The 18,861-nt window shown below is 52.5% G+C and overlaps 2 protein-coding genes across 4 annotated transcripts; one reads left to right on the top strand and one right to left on the bottom strand.

Annotated features, from left to right (window-relative positions):
• The first annotated feature begins 10,160 nt into the window (after positions 1 to 10,160).
• On the top strand, positions 10,161 to 14,890 carry LOC124516116 (uncharacterized). Of its 3 annotated transcripts, none has more exons than XR_006962985.1 (2): positions 10,161 to 10,441; positions 12,846 to 12,933. XR_006962985.1 is itself a non-coding variant. In XM_047085278.1 (2 exons), the coding sequence occupies exons 1-2, from the start codon at positions 10,321 to 10,323 to the stop codon at positions 14,766 to 14,768; spliced, it is 264 nt and encodes an 87-aa protein (XP_046941234.1). In that variant the 5' UTR covers positions 10,161 to 10,320; the 3' UTR covers positions 14,769 to 14,890. The 3 variants fall into 3 exon arrangements, 2 of the variants coding, with proteins under 2 accessions (XP_046941234.1, XP_046941232.1); XM_047085278.1 differs by lacking the exon at positions 12,846 to 12,933 and adding an exon at positions 14,626 to 14,890; XM_047085276.1 differs by lacking the exon at positions 12,846 to 12,933 and adding an exon at positions 14,091 to 14,890.
• Positions 11,863 to 18,530, bottom strand: PDZK1IP1 (PDZK1 interacting protein 1). The gene is made up of 5 exons (XM_047085279.1): positions 18,515 to 18,530; positions 18,124 to 18,300; positions 14,884 to 14,992; positions 12,917 to 13,012; positions 11,863 to 12,294 (listed from the first exon to the last, which is right to left on the bottom strand). Exons 2-5 carry the CDS (start codon positions 18,188 to 18,190, stop codon positions 12,222 to 12,224), a joined length of 345 nt encoding a protein of 114 aa, XP_046941235.1. The 5' UTR covers positions 18,191 to 18,300; positions 18,515 to 18,530; the 3' UTR covers positions 11,863 to 12,221.
• Between the last annotated feature and the right edge of the window lie 331 nt (positions 18,531 to 18,861).

The raw sequence follows: 18,861 nt of genomic DNA, 5'->3' as shown, positions 1-18,861 counted from the left end.
TAAGTTGGGAAGTTTGCAAAATAGAAGGTTGCACGCTAAAGAATTAACTCATCAGGCTTGAGATGTTCAAACCCTACACATGCCAGAAAACAGACTGGCTTTTGACAGACTCTGGGGAAATAAGCTCTAAGTTCTTACAATCTCTTGCCTGATGAGTGTCTTTGTTGAAGACTATCAGTCTGGAGTACTCTCTTGTCCAGAAAGAGAGCAGTACAGAATTGAATACAAGAGAGACTAATGTCCAGGAGGGGACAAGAGCCCCAAACAAGGGTTTTGTCTCTGCATTTATTGAGCTCACAAAATATTACCCACGTGGTGAACATGAAGAAAACAAGATCTTACACACGTGGTCCTGGAGGAAACAATCAAACAGTAATCATTAACTTGTGTGTGTCAGAAGCAAAAGATCTGGGGGGCAAGTGGACTTTGTGATCGAAGTACAATAGTATATTGGTGTCAGATGGAAAGTAATTTCTTGCAGGTGATAAAACAAGTTTCTCATGATCCCATTACAATATCTCACTAACTAACCTCAGGTGCTTTTGCCCCATGGTGGCAGCTTTCCACCCTAAACTTTTTTCTAACCCATTTATGTAAGTAGAACCTACATCACCACATGTCCTTGTACACCTGGGGCCTTGGGCCACACAAGAGAGTTTCTGCTAATAAAGTAATTTATGGTAGATGGGGCACCTGGGTGGCTCAGTTGGTTAAGCATCCAACTTCGGCTCAGGTCATGATCTCACAGGTTGTGAGTTTGTGCCCCACATCGGGCTTTGTGCTGACAGCCCAGAGCCTGGAGCCTGCTTTGGATTCTGTGTCTCCCTCTATCTCTGCCCCTTCCCCACTCACGTTCTCTCTCTCTCTCTCTCTCTCTCTCTCAAAAATAAATAAACATTTAAAAAAAAGATTTATGGTAGAGACCTTAGGCCACGCTGTATCATTTCCACCTCTGGAGAGACTGGAAAGATTGAGTAACTATGGTCATTCACATTCTCACATTACTGACTCCCAAGAAATAAATCCTGGACACCAAGGCTTAGGTGAGCTCCTTTGGTGGGCCATTCTTTGTATGTGTTGTCACATGTCATTGCTGGGAGAATCAAGTTCTGTTCATTGATTCCACTGGAAGAAGAGAGCATGAATCTCACTTCTAGTCTCTACCTGCCTTTTCCTTTGCTGATTTTTTTTTAATTTTTTTTAACGTTTATTTATTTTTGAGACAGAGGGAGACAGAGCATGAACAGGGGAGGGGCAGAGAGAGAGGGAGACACAGAATCTGAAACAGGCTCCAGGCTCTGAGCTGTCAGCACAGAGCCCGACGCGGGGCTGGAACTCACTGACCGTGAGATCATGACCTGAGCCAAAGTCGGACGCTTAACTGACCAAGCCACCCAGGCGCCCCTCCTTTGCTGATTTTAATGCATGTCCTTTCACCACAATAAACTGTAATGGTGAGTAGAATTGCTTTTCTAACATAGACCCAAACTACAAAAGTGCACTAAATAATTCTAGAATTTCCATTTCACTCTCTTTTTTTCATTTCACTCTTTTTTATAGATTAAATGATTTGATTCCATTTTTTCTTCTATATTCTAAAACTCATTAATCATAGTTATTTCAATATCTCTCTCTGGCCACTCAAAATCTGGATCATTCATGGGACTATTTCTGTTGTCTGAGGTTATTCTCCTTTGCTTTTTGATCAATTAGACTGTTTCCTGGCATTTCTACTGAGTGTTTATTAAATGAACAGTGTGTGCAATGAATTGTAGAGGCTCTGGTTGGTTCGCTAAAGAGTTAATTGTCTTTTGGAAGTCAAATAGTATATTGGCAACCTCATGATGCAGTTAGTGAGAAGAAGACAATTTGGACACAACATTTCCTTTCAGTGTTTGTGGGTTGCTTTGCTTTATAATACTTGTAATTATACTGTACTTTTATTTTCTCTCTCTTCATTTCTCTCTACTTTAGAGTCTAAAGAAGCTGTAAAGCCGCCATAAAATTTGAGAATTAGGGACATGTAGAAAAAGGGACCAATAGACACCGATAGGCATTTTGTATGATGTGATCTTCATCTCTCTTTCCAGGACATATGTGAGAGGCTCATTACCCAGGACCCATATCTGAACTTCTTTGAACACATTTCCTAATGACCCTGGACACCATTATGAAGTGTGCCTTCGGTCACCAGGGTGGTGCCTAGGTGAACAGGTCAGTGACTAAAAGGGGCTAAACTCATTCGCCATCACCTATTTCATCCATTAGCATGCTGTCCCATCTTTTCTAATATCTCCAAATTCTGCCTGGAAGCAGTGTTTAACAAAAGCAAAATCATCCCCCTTGGAAAGCACAATTTCCTGCATCACCATGCCTGGTTTATAAATTCAGCCATCAAAACCTCCATTTTAGGGATGCCGGGATAGTTCAGTCAGTTAAGCATGTGACTCTGATTTGGGCTTAGGTCATGATCTCATGGTTCCCGAGATCAAGTTCCAAGGGGGGTTCTGTACTGACAGCGTGGAGCCTGCTTGGACTCTTCTCTCTCTCTCTCTCTCTCTCTCTCTCTCTCTTTTCCCTGCTTGCTCTTTCTCTATAAAAATAAATAAACATTTTTTAAAAACCTCCATTTTAATAAATATTCTCTAGTGGCCAGTGAGCACACAGGTTTGTCTTGGGCTTTGCATTGCCTGAAACTTGCATAAAACAACCAGTTGCCATAATGATGATACATAAATGCCAATGATGGATGCTTCTTCAGTGATGGTTGGACAAAAAGTAGCAGACAGGTGGTTCTCAAGAAATAAATGGTATCTGGGGCACCTGGGTGGCTCAGTTGGTTAAGCATCTGACTTCAGCTGAGGTCATGATCTCACCATTCATGAGTCCAAGCCCCACATCAGGCTTGGGCAGAGCTGGCTTCCTATCTTCTGTCTCCCTCTCTCTCTACCCCTTCCCCTCACACACTCTCTTTCCCCAAAATAAAATAAAACATTAGAGTTAAAAAAAAAAAGAAAAAGAAGAAGAAGTTCATCTGGGTGGCTCAGCCAGTTAAGCATCTGACTCCCACTAAGGTAATGATCTCATGGCTCATGGGTTAGAGCCCTGAGTGGCGCTCTGTGCTGACAGCTCAGAGCCTGGAACCTACTTCGGATTCTGTGCCCCCCCTCTTTTTGTGCCTCCCCTGCTCACATTCTGTCTCTCTCAAAAATAAATAAACACTTAAAAAAATTAAAGAAATGGTAGCTAAACTTGAGGCAGAGTAGGGCCAGTTGTAGAATCCCAAACTCCTGAACTCCAGCCAGGTTTCTATCCATTAGGGCCACCCCCATGTCTCCTCAGGAATCCCCTGGAATCCCATCAATGGTCACTCCACTCAGACCCCCAGGCTGAGCAGACTCCACTTTCTCAGGAAAAGGAGAGTTGCTGGTCCAGCACCCATCTTCCCAGGGACTGTTTAAGCTTTGCCATCTGGTGGCAATTCAAGATATTACAAGCAATAGGGAGCCGATAACAGGAACAGACATTTGCAAAAAGAAAGCACTGTATTTTGTGAATGAACTTCTGGAAAATGGGCTCAAAGCAAACTGGAATGTTCTCTATCCTCTTATGGTTTACACTGTGGTAGAACTGAGAAATGTAAATGGATTCAACCCTTAGGGAAACTAATAAAAAGCATGTACCTTTCAAGAGCCTTAGAAATGTTCATGTTCTTTGATGGAGTCATTCCACTCCTGGGAGTTTATCCTAAGGAAGGGTTATTGCTTCAGGGCTTTGATGAAAAAGGCACAATGACTAGGGTCATCCAGATAGAGAGAAGTCAGAGTGCAGAGATCCATGGGAATAGCTGGAAACCAGACCTTTGGCCCCACTGCAGACTGAGCTGGGACATCAGGAACCTGTGGACGGAGAAAGAGACCTGGGAACGCGGTTTTCTGGGATGCACAGTTGGGTTTCAGATACTGGGAGACTAGGCTGTTCTTTTCAGGCAAATGGGAGCCCACTGGACTCAGTTGATCTGTCAACCAAGCCTAGGTCCGCCCAGCCCAGCTGGCTTGCAGACTAACTCCAGACCCTATTTGGTAAAGAAAGACCTTTGGGAAGAGGTAAAACCATTTTTAATACCCTCAATTGGGCCAGGTGAAAAGAGTGAGCATAGGGTGAGCAATAGCTGGTAGGCAGTGGGAATAGGTGGTGAGTGATTGGCAGATGGCTGTGCATGGTGACCGTAGACTACAGCATGCCAGGTCTTATGCCAGGGCCTTACACTGGACTCTCACTACAAATATGAAGTAGATCCTCTTTTTAATGTCCATTTAAAGAAAAGAAAATGGAGTCCTAGAGAGGTGAAGTGATTTGCTCAAGGTCATGCAATAGATTTAATTGAGCTGGGACTAGCTGACATATTCAGCCCATTCCACAAACACCAACCACTTGCTCTGTGCAGGGACTGTGCCAGATGTCCTGGGGGTGTTCTGCCCTCCAGGAGCTCACAGACATAGAGCGTGGGGAGGGAAAGGGGTGTCAGAGAGCCATCCTGAGGGGACATGAGGCTGGCAGAAGGAAAACTATGAGCCCTGCACATGAACAACACAGGCACTAAGATGTGGAGCAGCGTGACAGGGGAGGGAACTGGAGAACTTCAAGAAGTGTAAAGTATGTGGCAAGAGGGGGAGACCGGAAGCTGGAGAGGTAGAAGGAAGCCAAGTCACAGAGGACCCTCAGTGTGGCCATCTACTGGCTGCTCAAGATATTGCGGGCACAACAGAAAGGAAAATTATAATGGCTGTTGCTTTGAGTATTTACTATATGCTTTCTGTACATATATTAACTCATTTACTTTTCACCACAACCCTATATGATAGGCATTGCACCCTAGATTTTCAGCTTCAGACACTGAGGTGCCTTTGTTATGAACTTGCCCAATATTACACTAATATAAAGTTGACAGGGAGGGATTTGCTCAGGGAAGTTTGGCTTCAAGCTCATGCCCATAACCATTAAGCGGCACCTGCCTGGAGCCATGGAGTTCGTCTCACAGGTGTAAAGGGCTGGGTCCCAGTTGGCTCTGTGTTTGGGACAAATCTCTCTAGTGGTAGCATGGAGGCTGGTTTGAGCATGCAGCAAGATTGAAAACAGGAACATAGGAAAAATGGCTGCAAACATCCAGGTGAGCTGGAGACCTGAAACAGGGGAACTGGAGTGAGGCTGAAAGAGAGAAATCCGGTGTGAATCCTGTCGCTGTCTTGGGTGGATGAGTGGTGGTGCCACTAACAAGAACAGGGGACTCACGTTGGTGAAAGATCAGGATTCCACTCGGACCTGAGGCACCTAAGGAGTGGTGCAGGAGGCAAGTGGGTACCAGATGGAAGGGTTGATCTGGAAGTTGATACTTCATGGGCAGTAATGGGAATGAACTGAATGCATGAGATCCCCATGTCATTCTTTCAACAAACATGTACTGGAGACCCCCAGTTTTCTGGGCCCGTGCTGGACACTCAGACACTACAATAAACAAGACAGATGTGGTCTCTGCCTCACAGTTCCATGTTCACAGAGAGCAACGCCAATGACCCAACATGAACCAACAGGCCTGTGGGAACCTGGTGAACTGAGGACACGTGATCAGGAGCCAGGAGGCTGCAGAGAAAATGGCCATGATCCCATTATGTTGTGAGCAGAAGGATCACCTTGCAACAAGAAAATGGGACTCTAATGCACTTGGTGAGGGCAGTTCAGCAGTGCTGCAGCTGAAATTGAGGCTACAAAGTTGAGGAGCAGGTAGGAAGGATGGAGACAGAACCGGCAAATGTGGACCACTCTTCTTAGACACTTGAAGGGATCCCTTTCCACCTGCCCAGATGCATCTTTCCAAACGCAGTTAGCTCTGCAATGGCAAACACTGTTTTCTTCAGCTTCCGATATCACACACACACACACACACACACACTACAGAGAACTCTATGATAGGGGACAATTAGCAATGGACTTAAAGCCAAAAGACTAGGGGCACCTAGGTGGCTCAGTCAGTTAAGCATCCAACTCTTGATTTCAGGTCAGGTCATGATCTCACAGTTGGTTCGTGGGTTCGAGCCCCACATTGGGCTCTGCACTGACAGCACGGAGCCTGCTTGGGATTCTCTCTCTCCCTCTCTTTGCCCCTCCCCAGCTTCGTTTCCCCTCTCTCTCTCTCTCAAAATAAATAAGTAAACTTCAAAAAAAATTTAAAAATAAAGTCAAAAGACCAGAGCCCAATACCAATAACTAGGCCAATGTCGCTAAAGCCACCCCCCTTTCTGTGTCTGCATTTTCTCCTCGAGAAAATGGGCCCAGTTATATCCACCTGGTAGGTGATAAGAATGAGGCTCCAATCAGAACGTGTCCTCTCTGCTATATAGTAACCCTCAGTTTCCATGTAAAAACCAGCAGTGCCACCACCATCACTGTGTTTGGATTTGAGGGAAGGCTCTTCCCGGTCTCTTGCTCCAGCTTGTTAGCTTTTGGGGTCTGGAAGATGCTTCCCTCAGCTTCTCCCCATCTCTCCCTCTCCTCCTCCCCCCTGACCCTTTCCCCACTTTGTCAGTACCTGTCCTCACCACCCCCATCCCACATGCCCAAGCTCGTGGCCAGAACCGGTCAAGAGTCTGGTTATTCATTTGCAAAGTCCATGTGCAGAACTGTACCGGCCTCAGCGATGCAGAACAAAGCTACATAACCAGCTCCATTATGCCGGTGCCTCCAGAAGTCCAGAAGGGCAGCTGGGTCCAGCATGTTCTGTACTCACTAGCCAGGCATGTACTCATTAGCTACCTCTCACCCCAATTCGGTACATGATCTCAGGCTTCAGATTCCACAGTACAATATTAGCAAACTGGGCTAAATCATTCTAAATATTTTGCTAGCTCTGACACACTGTGGTCTTGCATGCAATTCCTCATCCTGTAATGATAGTAGAAATAAAAACAACAGCTAACATTTATTGCACACTAAATGTGGGCTAGGCGCTACTCTATGTGTCTTACGTGCACCGTTTCTGTTAATCTTTACATCTGTTATTAGATAGATACCATTTACTGCCTCCAATTTTACAGATGAGTAAACTGAGCTTAGTGAGTTGCGTTCACTCATCCAAGATCTCTTGGTATTAAGTGTCCAAGCAGTGCCGTATCTAGGCTGCCTGATCCAGACCTGGGGTCTTAACCTCCCAGTGGGCATCCAACTGGAAAAGGCAAAATGTCTGGCTCAACTACTAACTGCTCACCTGAGCTTCAGACCTGAACTGTGTACCCACCTTGCCCTCTAGTCCATCCCCAGATTCCACTGCCAATAAATGCAACCTTACCCCCACATGCACTCTTGCCTGTCTCCTCCCTGGCACCTGTCATTCCCAGCGCCATTCACTAGCCTGTATGGTGCCTTTGTGAGAATTGGAAAAAACCACCCTTCCCTGCAGGCAGACACAGGCCCAAACCAGCTTGCAGGGCCCGATTAGTGGAGACACAGCCTGTATAACCCAGCGCAATGTCCCAGCCTCCCCCACCTTGCACCTTGCTCAGGACAATACTGGAACTTGTCCTTGACTTCTGTCTCTCACACTTTCTCATCTCTCTCTCTGTCTCTCTCTCACACACATCAAGCTTCCTCTTTTCTGCTTTTCCAGGGGGTCTCCCAGGAACATATCCAAGAACCTTTGTCATCCCTTGTCCTCTGGAGTAGCACCCCAGGGCAGAAGCCACTGGCCTCCTATACCATTTCTGAGAGAAAAGGATGTGTGTCATCAGGACGAAGCCCCCAAGAGCCTGGCCCCCACCAGTAGTGCTTACAACCTAAGGGACTCACAGTCTTGGCCTTTGGGACCACAAGGAGGGGAGCACTGGAGGCCGGTGCCCTTGAAGCCTACAGGAAGTTGAGGACGTTGCTGGCACAACCTGTGAGGGTGTGGGGTCCCTGGAGCCATGCCCTGGGAAAGCCTCCAGTACAGCAGTAAGGAGGAAGAGCCCTGCCTGACGCTCAAGTTCAAAAGCTCTGCTGAATCTCCCTTCCTGTTGAGTGTGCAGCCACCAGATGGCAGCCGAGGCTATAGGCAGACAGACTTGGCTGGGTGGAGCATGGATGTTCAGGGGGGCTGGCTCATCACTGACCCCACAACCTCCAATCAGAAACCGTGAAAGAGTGAGTGCGTGTGTGTGCAGTGTGTCTGCACCTATACGGGCTGAAGGGTATGGACAGACATACACCTGGATGGAAAACTAGGCTTAGCCCCTTCCTTTGGGTTTCCTCAGCACACCTAGGGGTTCCCTTACCCTGAGTCCAGCCCTGCCCAAGGTGCCGGTGATGCAGAGGGAAGTGACCCTGTTTCTGTGCTCGAGGAGCAACCAGGCCTCACAGTTAAACAGGTCACAGGGTGGTGTGTGCAGAAATGGCTGGAAAGACCCAGGGGAATGCCCAGCCCCGGGGTGGGGAAGGACTTTCTGCTGCGCCTAGGGGGCTTTCTGGCAAATGACAGCTGCAATAATAGCATATATTATCTCTGTTTCCTCCCAGCAGCCCTGCAGGGAAGACACAACAGAACCAATCCTACTGGCAAGCCAGTGGGCACTAAAGGTGCTAGGTGGTCCACAAGCAGTGAGGAACAGAGATGGAATTTGAACAAGAGTCTGCATGATTCTCAAGCTCAAGCTCTTGGCCGCTGTGTGTACTTCTGGGGACTAGAAATGGAGAGGACACCCAGCTGGGGGCTCCAGGCCCTAGGACAGACTTGGAGGGGGATAGATGCCTCCCACATTGGTCCCAGAGCAGGTTCTGACAGCTTCAACTGTGTGGTTCACCTGTGAACTTGGTTCAAGGGGACAAGACAGTGTGTGTGTGTGTGTGTGTGTGTGTGTGTGTGTGTGACTAGGGTCACTCCTGGAGTGCCACTCTGCATCCCCAACCCCACCTGTACCCTAAGCTGGGGGAGGAATCCCTGGTGAGCAGTAGTCTTGATCTGATGGCTCCTGTATTTCTACTCATGTTACACTGAGCGTAAGGGAAGCAATCTTGAAAATCATTCCAACCACCTGGCACTCTGTCCCATAACGGGTGACACTCGAGATAGATTTCCTCAGCCTTTTTTTTTTTGACACCAACTCCAGACTGGAAGTTCCTCTTCCAGTCTAATTGAAGTAAGCAGTGCTGCCATCTACCTTCAACTCTGAAGTTCCTGGGCGGAGCCTTAAGTGGCTGAGCTTCATGTAACCTATAATGTAACCCTGTGAAATTCACACGTTTTAGGTAGAGAAGGAAAAAGAAAGGTGCAAGCCCTGTTCCAGGAAGCAGGAGGAGCAAGAAGGCCCTATAGCAGTAGGAGAATCTCCTGGTCTCCCTGCCAGGGCCTGGGCAACCTGGGCTTTCGGCCCAGAGAGCTGGTGGACAGATCAGCGGTAGATGGCGCCACACTGAGAGGTGAAACTCCAGTGAGGGAGGGCAAGGGACTTGCCCCAGCCAAGGGATAGGCCCCAGGGAAGCCTGGCAGGTGGGGCCCGCGGGGGAAGAGGCAACACAGGGAACCTTCTGGAAACAGAGAAAGGATGCAAGGGGAGAGAGGAGCCGGTGAGCACTAGCTCAGGTGGAAGAAGGAGACGGAAGAGACAGGAAGATGGAGATAAAAGCAGAGGCCAAGAGGTGCACTCATAAAGAGAAACAGACAGAGATGGATAAAGGCGGGTTGGGGGGGCGGGGCAAAAAAGGAGACCAGGACTGGGTGGGAGAAAAGGGTGGGGAAGGAGCAGGAAGTCGTGAAGACATAAGGGCCTCGGCGCGGGGGGGGGGGGGGGGGGGGGGGGGGGGGGCCTGCCGGGCCAGCCCGCCGCTCCAGTCCCTCCCCTTATCTGTCACTCAAGGCGATCAGAATCCCCTCCCCCCGGGGCTGGCCGGGGGAGCTCGCCTCCCAACCTGCCCCAGCCCAGAGGCTCCCTTCCCCAGGCCCCCTGATCGCCGCCCCCTGGGACTGGCTGTGCAGCCCCGATAGATGGTGGGGGGCCCAGCTAGTGTGTTATCAGCCTCCTCCAGGAGCAAGCCTGAGCCACTCAGCGGCTGCCAGCCTGAGATTAGGCCCCGGAGGGTCATTAAGCACCGCCCTGGCCCGGGCCCAGCCTCCTTTCCCTCCCTCATCTGGCCAGGCTGGCAGGTGGGAACCGGCGATAAGGACTGGGGGCTCTGGGGCCGGCAGCCCCATGCCCCCTGCCCTCTGCCAGGGCAAGAACATGGGGTGGGGGAAGGTCAGTGCCAGCGCGACACCTGCAAGGACCCCAGGGTTCCCACCATCCTGGTCCTTCCACCATGGAGAGGGGGCTAGGGAGCCTCCCAAAGAGGCCAAGGCAGGGAGAGGGTGGCCTGCCCCAGGAACCTGGCAGGACAGCGACGGCCAACTGCCACGGGCTCCTGCTGGGAAGCCTCACAGGTGAGAGGGGCGGGGCTTCACTTGCTGAGCATTGGCAGGGCGCTTGTGGGGCCGGTTCTGAACCCACCTTCCACCCCTCAGGGACAAGGGGCGGGGGCGGGGAAGGAACGGAGCTTCCTGCCAGAAGAATGCAGGCAGCCAAAAGGTTCAGACCAAGGAGGCTAGAAAGGAAGAAGGGGGTGTTTGTGCCTTAGCAGAGGCCCTCAAGTAACCTCCATCTCTCCTTCAGGAATAGGCTGGTCTGGCTGCCCCCCTGGTTCTGCCCTCTGATCTAGTCAGGGAGGACTTCCTAGACAAAAAAGAACCTTGGCAGGGCCAAGAAAAAGGAATATGCAGAGTTTAAACTGACAGAGGTGGGTAAGAAGGCATCTGTCTACATGAGCACAGCCACAATTCTCTGAGCTTCAGCTCAGAGAAGGAAGGCAGCTTGTCCTGAGGCACACAGCAGGCAAGGGTAGGACTGCCGTCCCTCTGCTCAGGGCTCTTCCCACTGCTGCAGGCTGCAAACTAGACCTCCGTGCGGTGAGAAAGGCTAATTCAGATTTCAGATGGATCTCTCCCTGAGTATCTGGCTGAAGCCTTTGAACAGCAAGGCAATGGCTGAAATGGTGAAGCTAGGGGGCTGTGATGGGTTGAGACAGCTGGCAGAGGGAGATCTTTGGGACAAGGTGGACTGCCTCCTACCCTCTAGCCCCACTCCTCTAGATCTGGGAGTGCTCCTGGGTGGGTCTCAGGTTGTCACCCACCTGCCCCCGACTCTGCCTGTTCCCATAAGAATGACAGTCACAGGGATGAGGGGCCTCCAGGGTCAGCCAGCCTGCTAAGTACGCCTCCTCCCCTGACTCCCTCCTGCTTCATTCTCCTGGGGACCCAGTTCCCTGACTCCACCCCCACCCAGAACTAGGAGTCAGTGGCACTTGTGAGGATGATTTTACTCCAGCTCTGTGGCAAGACTGGCCAAACTGTCCCCAGAGGGGAAGCTCAGCTCAGAGAGGACTATAGCTCTCCCAAAGTCACATAGTAAGCCGGCAGGGGACAGGCACTCAAAGCTGGGCTTCCTGAGTCCTAGCCCAAGACTCTTGGAGCTTGCTAGAGCTGGCTGGATGAGGGATGAGTGAACCGCCAGCAATCAGGCCACATGGAGGATAGGATAGGGAAGGGGAATGCTGCTGCACCAAGAAGGGCCCAGAATCACAGTTGTTAAGAGCAGGTCAGGGGAGGGGTGCTGGCAGGAGGGTCTCTACAAGGGGTAGAGTGGCTGAGCTTCCTAGCCCCATGGGCTTCTCAGAGAGGGCTTCCTGGATAATCCTCCAAAGTCACCATGACAGTGGCTTTGGAAGGTGATTGTCATGATTCAGAAAGCAAGACTGGGCCTGGCTGTAAATCTGAGGGGCTCTTTCTGAGCCCTGGGAGCATCAGGCCTGGAAATACGAAACATCTTTATTTCACAGAAATAAGAGGCATTTCCAAGGTTAGAGGAAGACGGTATGAGGCAAGGCAAGAGGTGATGAGCTGACTGTCCTCTTCAGGGTCTTCTGAATTGAATTGGGTAGGAGACCTCCTAGGAAACCCCCCAGAGCCATAGCTGAGCCCTAACCTGGATACAGCCTGAGCTTCGACTTTGGCTGGTGACCACTCCAGAGAAGGTGGGCAGTGTGGGGTTGGAAGAGTCGGCCCCTTACTGTAGATTCCTACACAGAGAAGGAGCGGCTTGAGTGGTGATCTAGGCATCCATCACAGGCACCTGGGCTCACAGCTGGGGCCCACAGGCAAGCGGGGGTCACATGGGGGTGCTTCGGACCCTGCCCTCCTCCTCGGGGATATTTTCATAGGCATTCTCGTGCTCGTTGGACCTGAAAGAGGATGACAGGGGTCACCACCCATTCCATCCCATCCCCTTCTCCCTGCCTTATCCTGCACTAGTGACAGCAGTATCTTCCAGAATAAATAATCCTTGAGTGCCAGAAGGGGTTCCCCTGCCCACATCTGGCCCCAGGTGCACCTGAGACTGGAGGCCTCTCAGCACCCCTCCCTGAGCCCCATCTCTCTCCTACACTGAGCCCTTCCCCCACTGGGCCCCCACTGAGCAACCGCCTCATGGAGTCCACCTCCATACTGAGCTGCCTCCCCTACTCACCCCTCTCTCCACATTGAGTGCCCCCGACTCATCCCTTCAGAGTCACCTTCCCCCACTGCACTCCTCCCTATGAATCCCAGTCTGCCTGTGAGCTGCTCCCCCTACCCATCCCTACCCCCTTATTGGGCCCTCTCCCCAGCTGAGCCTCAGGTCCCCAAGGAGCCCTGCACCCTCACAAAGCCCCCATTGCCACCTCCCTGAGCTCCTCTCTTCACTGAGCCCTTCCCCACATGAGTCCTCCTCCTTCCCTGCCCTCCCACCTTCTAGCCCCCTCCCACCCCTCAGAAGCATCTGGTCCTTCTGGAGCGCAGGGTGGTTACCCTGTACCATCATCTCACCTGAAGCTGGCCGCCATCGAGGAGTACCTTCCATCTGTTCCTACCAGGATTCCATCTGCCTTGTTTCCAACGGTCATGACTGTGTTCATGGGCTCCCTATGGATGGGGCTCATCAGTAGGGCTCCCTAGGTCCCTACCCTCTTTGTTCTCCCTCCTCCCCCTTGCCTAATCAGGCCTTTCTAGGCTCTGGTTCTCACGAGTCCAAGAGCAGTGGCTGGCCCTGGGCAGAAGCCCTTCTCTCCAGTAGGGGCCCTGCCAGTAGCCTGATTCTGGCCCCACTCCACGGGCCTTCCCACCGCTCTCCCTGCTCCAAGGTGGGGGCCTCAGGTCCCAGTCCAAGATTTGCAAAAGATGTATCCAAGGCCTCACACTTTGTGCAATTTTCCTTCTGGCCTCAGCTCAAGACCCAACAGGATTTAGTGTCTGCCCAGATTTCCACAGGGCTTTCCCCAGGGAATTAGGTACAGCCATGGTCAACTTCCACTGAAGGCACAGCTTGGATCAGTTGAAAAAAAATAATATTTCTGACAAAAAGTTCCTGGCCTCTTATTCCAGTTTAAACCCAGTGACTGTGGCCTCTGCTCCTGCCTACCTGAAACTATTCTTACATGGGTCACGGGGACTCTTACTGCTGCTTGTCCTTCCTTGGACACCCCACAGGCACCTCAGACTTAGTATGTCTCAAATTAAACTCAGCAGTTGCCCCCAGATCTGCCTCTTATGCTCCGTCTCCATAAGTGGTACTATCTGAAGCCTGGACGCATCCTTGTCCTTCCTTCCTCCTGCCCCCTGCCGTCCCCATCCACCAACTTCTGGGGACCAGACCCCTAGACAGCCGTCAGACATGGCGCCTCTCTATCCCCTCTGCTCCCTCCAGAGTCCAGACTCTCTCCTGACCTCATGCTCTCAGCCCCCTGCCCTGCCCTTCTCACCTGCAGACTGGCCCCTACCCCACGCATGCACCACGGGGCAGCCAGAGTGCCTGTGCTCAGGCCAACTCTCATCCCAGGACCAGCGTACAAGCTCTCACCGGATTCCCACTGCACGAAAGATAAAGCCCACAGTTTGGGGTATAGGTGTATGAGGGTCTGCCAGGCCCAGCCCTGCCTACCTTGCCAGTCTATCTCAGGCCTCCCATCCTTCTCTCTACGCATGACTGCTCGTGTTCCTGCAGTGGGCTGTACAGGGCCTTGGCTAACACCCTGGCACCAGGCCCCTCCGTGGGAGCCATTGGCAGGTGCAGCCTTATTCCAGGATCGGCCAGCACAGAGTGGACTGGATTTCAGCCCACCCCCCTCGACCTCAGTGTCCTGCACTTTGGACCCCTGGTGGCCTCGATGCCCTCTTCCATCAGCTGCAATGCTCTTCTCGTGCTACTCTATCCTGAGAGGCGCTCCTCTGCATTCTTTAGGCTTCAGAATAAACATGCAATTGGAAGCCTTCTTGGACTACCATCCCCGGCCCCCCAGACCAGGGCAGGCCCAGCACTGCAGTCTGCTCTCCCTTTTACCATTGGTACTTGCACTGGGATCACTCCTTGTCTTCCGGTCTGGGAGCCTGAGAGTTCAGGGGTTGTGTCTGTCTGTCCCACTGCCCCCCTGTACCCCTGCACGTGGCACAGCACCTGACCCTGAAGAAAGATGGAGCCTTTCTTCCCAGAGATTTTCACAACCCCCATCACAGGCTAAGCCAGTGTCCTGACTCTACAGATAGAAACACTGAGACCTTGAGAAGAGAAGACATCCCCAAAGCTCGCAGAATCGTGGAGGCCAACAGAGCCGTGTCTGGGGGCCGGCGAGCCCGAGCGCCAGTCCTAGAGAACTTGGGCCTCAGTGTCACTTCTGCACAGTGACAGGACTGGACTCCGGGTCTCCGAGGCCCTCCTCACCACTACTAGAGCAGTAGCGGTGGTCCTGGGGCCTGCCCTGCCTGCCCAGCCCAGACCCCAGCACCCCCGCAGCACTCACGGCTCTTCCTGGCACCAGAAGTGGTTGACAGCAAAGGCAATTGCGACCAGGACCAGGAACACAGCCACAGCGATTAAGCCCTGCATCCAGGGCTGCAGGTTCCCCAGGCCTGGAAAGAGGGGAGCAGGGATGCTGCAGCAGGCTCGGCAGCAGTGGGGGCTGCAAGTGCAGAATGGAAGAGGGGGGGAGGGGGAGGGGAGCAAGGGCTAGAGCCTGTGTCACAGGCCATCAGCCTGCTGCCAGGACCAGAAGAGACATTCTGAGGCAGCAGGGCTGGCAAGGAGGACCGACCTGACCCCACTGAGCTAAAGTAAGGGATGATGGGGGGTGGGGGGGGGCGGTGGTGGCGGGGCACCTGAATGGCTATCAGTTAAGCTTCCCGCTTCAGCTCAGGTCATGAGCTCTGCGTGGACATTGGGCTCTGTGCTGACAGTGCAGAGCCTGCTTGGGATTCTCTTTCTCTCTGTCTCTCTCCGTCTCAAAATAAATAAATAAACTTTAAAACAAAAAAAAGGGACGATAGTTGGAAAACAAGAATTCAAAGAAGAAATGAGGAGCCAAGGAGGGACAGCCCAGAGCCTCCACCTATCCCTCCATGTGAGTCACATGCAGGACGCCCTACAAGTGTCTGGGCCCCAAGGACCAAAGAGCAGCCCTCTGGATGGCCGGCCTGGGCCTTGCCAGCTGAGGGTATCTCCCCATCTCCCTGTGAGAGGGCGGGTCTGGCATCTGGAAGATCCTGTTCTGTAATGACTTTGCTCTGATACTAGGTAGGGGGTGGGAGTGTGGGACAGGCAAGACTGCTCAGCCAGGGGTGCCGGGGTGCCTGAGAGATGGCGGGGACAGAACACCTTTGGAAAGGCAAGGCAGAAGGGCAAGTTCTCCTCCAGGTCGTGGGGCCCAGGTAGAAAGCTTCAAAAGCTGCTCCCCTTCTGTCTTCTCCAGCTGGATGCCTCTGGGACTAGGCCAGAGACCAGGTTGAGGCCCCATCCATCTACCTTTTTTTCTTCTTTTTAATTTTTTTTATATTTATTTTTGAGAGAGAAAGAGAATGAACATGAGCAGGGAGGGGAAGAGAGAGAAGGATATAGAGGATGTGAAGCAGGCTCTGTGTTGGCAGCAGAGAGCCTGATGTGGGACTCGAAGTCTTGAACCGTGAGATCATGACCTGGACTGAAGTCGGATGCTTAACCCACTGAGTCACCCAGGTGCCCCCCACCTTCTCTATCTTTTGACACTTGACCTTCGACACCACCTTTAACCCTCATGGTTTCCCAGAATCTCTGCCCTCAGTCACTGGCTGCCCCAAAGGGCTCTCCCCTCCCCCAGGCATGACTGTGTTCCATGAGCCTGAGGGAGCTTGACCCTGCAGAGGACAGACATGCAGTCGCAGGCAGGTCTCAGGAGGGGACAGAGACCAGCAGGAGGCTCCCGAAGGGTCTTGCCTCCAGGCTAAAACACATGCATCGCTAGTGTCATCCTGTACTTTGAGGGGCCCAGGCTGGGCATCAAAAACCTCACTCGGCCTCACTCTCACTCAAAAGTCCTTCCTTGAGTCTACCTTAAAGCTCTCCTGCTGCAGCGAAGGCCCTGCCTCCTCTCTGAGCCTAGTAGGTACTGGGGACAAGGGAGGGATCTGGGAACTCTCTGGCCTGTCGCCAGGTCAGTGTGGTTATCTTGACTTCAATACTTGCCAAAAAGCAGTGCTTTGGCTTCATTGTTTGCCCAAGAAACAATGGTTCCTCAGGTCAGTGACTAGGCCTCAAGCCCTGGGAGGCCCCTCCCTGCCTCCTCCAGACCCTTCAGCCAACTCCCTCCAGACACACAGGGAACTCCGGTCCCTGCTTCTCCTTCCAGGTGGCTCTGAAGTGAACATATAGCACAAGGGTCAGAACCTGGAGACAGAGGTGATCTGAGTTCTGTCCCCGCAGGAGGACTCAACCATCCTCCCTTCGGCCTCAAACTTTCACTTTGATTAAGTTCTTCTTTCCAGCTTATCTCTCAAGTCAGGCAAAATACCCTGAGGGCAAAGCGTCTCCAAAGGAAACCAAAACTACCCTCTCAAGCAATCAGGACTGCCCTGAGCCAGCAAGACCTCTGTGATTGACCCCAAGACAAAGACCTGACCTTCACTGCCCACCTGCAGGTACCCACCCACCTTTGTCCCACATTTTCCTTACATAAACCTGGAAGTGTTTTCTCCACTTTAGGGATAGCCTTTGAGACTCTGGTCCACCGTCTTCCTGGTGTCGGCCTCACTGAAATAAATCCCTTTCCTGTTTCCCCACCACTCGTCTCTCCGCCTTTGGATTTTGTCAGTGGTGAGTGGCAAACCTGGTCTGGGCCCCTGGAGCCAGGAGCTCCTGCACCCTGGCTACATCCCTTCTTGCTCTGCTGTGTGATTCACACAAGTTACTCAACCCCTCTGATCTTGTTTCTTAGAGGGCTGCCAAGACTGCAAGGCAGAAGGGAAGTAGACGTGCATGCGAGCTCAGGGCTCCTGCAAGGGAGGGGTACTCTGGAAACATCTTTGCCGGTCCTCTCTGGACCCAAATCCCACCTGCTGAGTCCCCCACACTTCCAGATCTCAGGGTGTGGCTCCTCACTGGTGTGAAACTTTCCTGCACCCCAGCCCTGGCAGCAGCCCTGGGAAGTAGGCAGGGCAAGTTTACAGTCCTCATTTTATGGATGAGAAAACTGAGTCTCAAAGAGGGCCAGTGATTTTCTCCAGGCTACAAGACATAGGCAGAGCTGGACAAATCTCAGGTACGCGGTGGGGACCACACTGGGGCACTGTCCTCTTCCCAAGCCCAGGAAGCAGGCCCCGGACAACACTGCCCCTCCCCTGGAACAAGCCTGCCGTTTGGGGGGTTGCTTGGGCCCCTCCCTCCTTCCTTGTAGCCCCTGACCCCCTGTCCTCAGGACCCTGCCATCTCTAAGGCAATTCCTGCTCCTAGATCTTGGGTCTCAACTCCTCTAGGTCTCTAGTCCCCCCCCCCCCCCACCTCCCCACCCTGCATTCCTCACTCGTGGAAAACAAGTCCCAGACAGAAGCCTTGCTCAGAGATCTCTGCCTTTGGAGGTTCCTCCAGTGAGCCCAATCCCTGCTTCTCCTTCCCAACTGTATGTGTCCAGGGTGGTGAGGGAGGCCAGAGGACCACCCCATCCTCCGCTGGGTTTCCACCACCCAGCCCAGCCCTCCTCGCCACAGCCACCACGGCAGGCCCAGTCCCACGCTACCTTGCTGACAGCTGGCGGGTGGCACTGCCGTGAACAGGCCCAGAATGAGCAGGATGAGGGCCGACATGGCTGCAGGAAGCTTCTGGGCCTTCTCTCTGGCTGCTGGTATCTGGGCTCCTGGAGCTGCCGTGGGGTCTGTCCGTGTCTGCCTGAGATCAGCCCAGGCTTAGTCTGGCCCTGGAGAAGAGGCGCAAGTAAGGAAGGCGGCGAGGGAGGAAGGAGGGGAGGTGGAGAGAAACCGCCCTCCCTCCCATGGTAATGAGCTTCCAGGCCTGGCCTCCCCTGGCCGGTGCCCTGCCCACTCAAGCTGGCATTCGAGGTCATCTTTCAGAGGCTGGGTAAGAAAGCAGGTCTGAGGACCAGGGAGACAGGAAGAGAGTTGGTGCCTCACCTCCAAGCCCCCGGCCTCCCCAGTTTTTGTGTCTGCTTTCCCCCTTCCTGGCAGCAGGGCTGGGCTCTGGGGAAAGGAGTGACACATTACTGCTCCTGCGGGCGGGGCATCTTGGAAGGCTGACAGTGGGATTAAGAAATCTGTTGTCTGGCTGCTCGGCAGGAGCTTGGGGAAAACCCCAGTGGCTAAGGAAAGGTCAAAGCTGACCCTCCCCCTCAGCCTGGTCTATTTCCTGTTCTCCCCCTCACCTGTCTCTACTCAACCCAACCAGACCAAGGGGCTCCAGTCTTGGGACTCAGCCTTGGCTTCTGTCCCTCCATCCCTGGCCTAACTCAGTAGCTCTATAA

The sequence above is a fragment of the Lynx rufus genome, unplaced genomic scaffold (genome assembly GCF_022079265.1).
Source record: "Lynx rufus isolate CCGP_SWC_20201006 ecotype Redwood Valley unplaced genomic scaffold, mLynRuf1.p SCAF_2, whole genome shotgun sequence".
Taxonomy (NCBI): Eukaryota; Metazoa; Chordata; class Mammalia; order Carnivora; family Felidae; genus Lynx; species Lynx rufus.
This window is presented reverse-complemented; position numbering and strand designations above follow the sequence as displayed.